Source organism: Oryctolagus cuniculus, chromosome 1, assembly GCF_964237555.1.
Source record: "Oryctolagus cuniculus chromosome 1, mOryCun1.1, whole genome shotgun sequence".
NCBI classification, from domain to species: domain Eukaryota; kingdom Metazoa; phylum Chordata; class Mammalia; order Lagomorpha; family Leporidae; genus Oryctolagus; species Oryctolagus cuniculus.
The window spans coordinates 47,438,899-47,444,898 of NC_091432.1; the positions used below are offsets into that span (position 1 = coordinate 47,438,899).

General features: G+C 43.3%; 1 protein-coding gene across 1 annotated transcript in view; it reads left to right on the forward strand.

The window, feature by feature from the left end:
* Positions 1-5,603, forward strand: part of LOC100338380 (mas-related G-protein coupled receptor member X2-like) — a 35,667-nt gene extending 30,064 nt beyond the window's left edge. Inside the window, exon 3 of the mRNA XM_008272144.2 lies at positions 4,583-5,603. Coding sequence (XP_008270366.2) covers positions 4,583-5,603 — 1,021 coding nt within the window. The remainder of the gene's footprint in view (positions 1-4,582) is intronic.
* The last annotated feature ends 397 nt before the right edge of the window (positions 5,604-6,000 follow it).

The window sequence follows — 6,000 nt, forward strand, 5'->3', positions numbered from 1 at the left end:
ATACTTTTTATCCAGTCATCAGTTGATGGACATCTGGGTTGATTCCATATCTTAGCTATTATGAGTTGAGTCGCAATTAACATGCGGGTACAGATAACTCTTTCATATGTTGATTTCATTTCAATGGGTAAATTCCCAGGAGAGGGATTGTTGTATCATTTAATGTATCTATTTTCATATTTCTGAGGTATCCCCATACTGTCTTAATGGCTGTACTAGTTTACATTCCCACCAACAGTGGTTTAGAGTACCTATTTCCCCACATCCTCTTCAGCATTTGTTGTTTGTTGGTTTCTGTATGAAAGCCACTCTAACTGGGGTGAGGTGAAACCTCATTGTGGTTTTGATTTGCATTTCCCTGATGGCTAGTTATCCTGAGCATTTTTTCATGTGTTTGTTGGTCATTTGAAAATGCCTGTTCAAGTCCTTTGCCCATTTCTTAACTGGATTATTTGTTTTGTTGTTGTTGGATTTCTTGAACTCTTTATAGATTCTGGATATTAATCTTTTATCAGTTTCATAGTCTGCAACTATTTTTGCCCATTTTGTCGGTTACCTCTTACTTTGCTGAGTGTTTCCTTTGCCATGGAGAAGCTTTTCAGCTTGATAAAGCCAACAACAGACTTTGGCTCAAGATGTGTTGAAATTAGTCTAGTTAACAATGTCATATTGAGGTAGAGACATGACAGTGTGACACCAGTAGCAGCTGTGGTGGCTCATGTGCATGGCAACCAGATGGGAGAAAGCACCATTTTGACAGGAGTGGTGGCTACAGCAGCTCTCATGCATGTGTGTGATCCAGTGATCTTACCAGAGAGAAAGATCCATGTCCGCCCTGACTTTGAGTCTGGCTGGGAGAATTGACAGGGGTTGGGTACCAGTGTAGGACTCTGAGGTGCCTACAGCCTCTCAGCATACCCCACAGACTAAAGGATCAAACCACAAAGGCAGAATACCCATAGGCAGCTGGCTTTGGGAATTTCTCTACCTCTCCATAGATGGGACAGGTTAGCAGAGTAGAGTGGCTCTTCTGCACCCTGTGACTGTAGTTCCCTAAGTGCTGAGACAGTGAGAACGCTGTGACTGCACAATATGGTGAAGGGTGTAGCTTGGTCTCTGGGTAATCACTGTGCACGGCACCAGAGTCTCAGCACTCCTCAACTGCCTGGAGTGGTTCATTGTAGTAGGATCCACGCTCACACAAGGACTGCAGAGATCCACTGTTCCATTCATGTGGCAGCACTGGTGAGTGTTGCATCCACTGTAGGCTAAGCCAGGGCATTGATTTCCTTGGAAGAGAGGAGATGAGGGTGTGGTTACACCAACAGATGTGATCATACCTTTCCCTTGCTGTTAAGGGAGATCTACCATGCTCAACTTGGGTGTCACCCTGGATAATCGCCCCACCCAGAAGCACTGATCAGAGCCCCCTGGCCATCCAGTAGAGCATACCTCTTGGTATTCACTGAAACAGCAGACACTCCACTAAACTACAGAATAATGGTTAAGAGATAAAAGCTATTGGAAGAAAAAAACCAACAAATATTTCCACAAATGCCTAAAAATAAATGCAGAAATTAAAGAAACAAGAATAAGGAAGACAACATGACTCCACCAAAGGAACATAACAGCAATTCAATATTAGAATGTTAAGATGAAGAGATTGATGAAATTCCTGAAAAGGAATTCAAAAGACTTATCATAGGATTACTTAGAAGCAATGAGAAGAAAATTCATGAGTTAAAATAAATCTATTCATGACATGGAAGAAAAATTTTATCATGACAGTTAGTGTGTGCTAAATGCCCTATCTTTTATAAGATATCTTTTATCTTTTATATGCAACATATCAGTAGTTAATATTGATAAAGTAAAAATAAACACATAGTTTTATTACACAAAACTAGAATATCAGCTTTTAAAATGATTCATCATTAAAATTGTGCAAACTGGTGATTATTGGGAAATGAGATTATTGGAGACTTTACACTTCACTTTACACTTGAGTGTCATCTCAAACAGAACTAATGTACATCCATTCCTCTGTTATTCAATTAAAATATCAGGTAAGCCAAGCAATATGGTCTTTTAATGTCCAACAGAAAAGATCACAATCTCCTTTAGTTGTAAAAGCTCAAATTGCTTGATGGGCCTGCTCTCTACTTTCTGAAGTTTGCAAGGATCCTTACAGGGAGAAGGGTCAGATGGCACAGGATGTAGAAAGACCAAGATGAATGACTGGAGTGAGGGCTATTGCTGAGAAACATCTTCTGCCATTTCTTGTCTCACACTGTCATTTTCCAGTGTCGCTGTACAGGGAATCAGAGCCACAAGAATTCCCTCAATTTCCTGCAAACACCTTCCCAAGCGGAGGGTAGAAAAGCATCCTTTGTTGTTTGCCAACCTCAGGAAAGCTCCTCCTTTTCAACTCCCCACCACTGGAAGGAAGAATGGTGCCAAAGTAAGAGTTTGTTCAGGGATCATCTTCTTTGAAACACAGTTTGATTTTTCTGTCTTATTCCACCTGGAATACACTTATCACTCAGAATCATCAGCTTTGGATGCTGGGAGTACAAGCAGACAGCAGTTTGAATGGAGCCAGTTTATAGCATTCCCCTATAACCTCCCTTTCTTTTCAACCATTCAAATCTGAAACTATGGAGAGAAATATTTTATTTTATCTTATTTTTAGTTTGGGAAGTAAGGTTGTGTGCAGATATGGTTTCCCAAAGCCAAATCATATTAATCTCAATGTTGACATTTTCTTGCCATTCCAAGTTTTTTCTCATTTCATCCCTATTATCTGTAATTATCCCAGCAGAAAACGCAAAGTAGAGTCTAAAGATGTCATTTAGAGTAGTTCAATAAAAAGACTGTTTACAAAGGTGTGATCACAGCTAAGGAAAACCTACAATAAATGAAGTCCTATAATAAAAGCAATAGTGGAAATCTGTTACCACTAATAGATTTGAAGAGGCAAGGAGAAAATTTTTGAGAACACATAGTGAAATGCAGTTGAGGTTGTGGCCATAGGAAAGGGCTACAGAACAAGACTGATGTCCTTAGGCAAAGTGACACTGCCACACTGCCACCAGCAACCCACAGCCCAGCTGACAGCAAGCCAAGAAGTTTATAAAAAAAGGCAGGGGCAGCGCTGTGGCGCAGCGGGTTAAAGCCATGGCCTGAAGCATTGTGGCCATCTGGGGAGTGAATCAGCAGATGGAAGACCTCTCTCTCTCTCTACCTCTCTCTAAAACTCTGTCTTTCAAAGAAATAAAATAAATATTAAGAAAAAAACTCAATCTCCCCCTGCCCTTCAGTCTCTTCTCACCAGAAGAAAATAGAGTGAAAAGAATCCCACAGTTACCATACAGAGATGTCTCCTTGCATACAGAAGAGGGTGGAAACAAGCGCGCATGAGATCATAACAGCAGTGGAGAAAACTCCTGCCTTCCCATAGCCTCCTCACAGTCTGTAATTCCCAGAACTCAATGCAATTGGGTCAATGTCTCATTCTATTTCTTCCAACTTTCTATTTGCATGTCTATATCTGGTGTCACTTCTTGGGATAACCCCTCACTAACATCACAAATGCCTTGAGAAAGGAATGCAACTCAAGACAAAATTTGGAGTACAAAGGTATTTATAAGATTTTAAGTTGATGGTTCTGACTGTTATAAAAAGAACTATGTGTATGAGTGACTTCAGTAAGAAAGAAAATTGTTAGATCTAAATTCATGAATCCAAGACACCAGACACCATGTTTCCTTCTGGTTTTGTTCTCCACTGTCTGGAGAGAAGTAGGTCCAGTGCAGAGGGAAGCAGGAGGGGAATGGAAGTCTATGCTCCTACTATTAACCCACAACCCGCGGTTGCTTACATCACATCTGCTTACTTCCATCACTAGCACCTAGTCACGTGGTGTTATCTAGCATAAGGAGAGGCTGAAAAGTAGGATTCTTTATTTGATTTAAAACTACCAGGATCACTATGTAACAGAGAAGGAGAATCAATATTCAGGGAAACTAAGAGTCTCTGGAGCCCCTGATGATTTGTCTTGGGTTCTGTGTTTGTGTGAAGATCTCTCTCAGTAGCACCTCATGAATAACAAATGATGTGCCAGCAGAACAAACCAAATGCCAGTGTAGCAGATAAATCTTGTACAAGTGTCCAGGAAACCAGGGTTGGACCTGATCTTGGCATGGTGATCACAGGAAAATCTTCTGTAGTCCTAAAGCCTCAGATTCTTGCATAAAATAAGGATATTACAATTGATAATCTCTAAGCACAGGTGCTAGAGGATAAGAATAGTGTAATGAATAACAGTGAAGACCAGAGAGATCTAGGCATTACAGATCCTTGAGTTTAATGAGGGAGACAAAATAGATGATCAAATTTGAAAGCAGAGTTGTAAACAGAGTCCAATGCCATGAAAAGGTCAGCGTTCCCGGAGGGAGGTGAGAGGTTGTGATTTTCTCCCACTCATCCTCCCCTGTGGCTCAGGGACAGTAATTCCCATGTAGCCAGGTGATCTTGAGAATGAGTCACGCAGCAGGCATTCACGTCCCTCTTGTGTTCCCAGGGTCACCACAGGCGGCTTTCTGAGCACGAATTCAAGCATTCCAGCCTGGAAGATGGAAAACGGAACACTGAATGGAAGTGATGAGACCTCTACTCGAATAGGGAACAAGAAGACCCTGATCCTGGAAGTGGTGCTCCTCGTCACGGCAGTGGCTGGGCTGCCGGGAAACGCGGCTGTGCTCTGGCTCCTGGGCTTCCGCATGCGCAGAAATGCCTTCTCTGTCTACATCCTCAACCTAGCCGGGGCAGACTTCCTCTTCCTTTGCTGCCAAGTAGTTGTGTCCGTGCTGTTTGTAATGGAATTCCTCCATCTGTTCTCCACTCCCTTCCCTGTTGGCAGCTTCTTACTCACGGTAGCTGCCTCTTCCTACATCGTCGGCCTAAGCACGTTAAGCGCCGTCAGCACCGAGCGCTGCCTGTCCATCCTGTGGCCCATCTGGTACCGCTGCCGCCGTCCCAGACACCTGTCAGCTGTGGTGTGTGCCCTGCTCTGGGCCCTGTCCCTGCCTCTGAGCATACTGGAGATGTACACTTGTAGGTCCCTGTTGAACTATGGTGCTAATCACTGGTGTCAGATATTTAACTTCGTTGCTGCCGGGTTACTGATCTTAGCCTTTTTGGTTCTCTCTGCATCCAGCCTGGCCCTGCTGCTCAGGATCCTCTGTAGCTCACGGAGGTTCCCACTGATCAGGCTGTATGTGACCATCCTGCTCACAGTGCTGGTCTTCCTCCTCTGTGGCCTGCCCTGTGGCATTAACTGGGCTCTCTTAATGTGGAATAAAAAATTTCCATTTAATTCCCCGCCCCATTTTTACCTGGTTACACTTCTCCTGTCCTGTGTTAACAGCTCTGTCAACCCCATCATTTACGTCTTTGTTGGCTCCTTTAGACAGCGGCGGCAGGGACAGACTCTCAAGCAGGTTCTCCAGAGAGCTCTGCAGGACACCCCTGAGGTGGGTGAAAGTGGAGGCAGCCTTCCTCAGGGACCTCTGGAGATGTCGGGGAGCAGCCGAGCAGCCTAGCACCCTGATGAAGACTGTCCTGGTCAGTCAGGTGTAACTGAGAATCAACACAGCCCTGCCACACGTCACAGTTAGCTCTTAGTCTCTCAGCTTCAGGCCTCTGGAATGCCCCTAGTGACTCTTCCAGAAGGCTTACTTTAGCCTCTTCTTGTTTGTCTTTGAGAAGACCAAAATAAGAATATCTCCATCTTCTTGACATTATTAGTCAATTTCTCATCTTTTCTCCCACTGAATGTTTCTTATTGAATGCTTTTCAGTTTTGCAGTAATGGAAAGAACGTCTGTCAACACCTTAAACCTGTTGTTTGCAACTACTTTCTAACCACAGCTATAGAAAAAGAGTATTCCTTATTCTCTCAGATTATGTTGCCCTGAGAACCATGTCCAGTTATGTGATA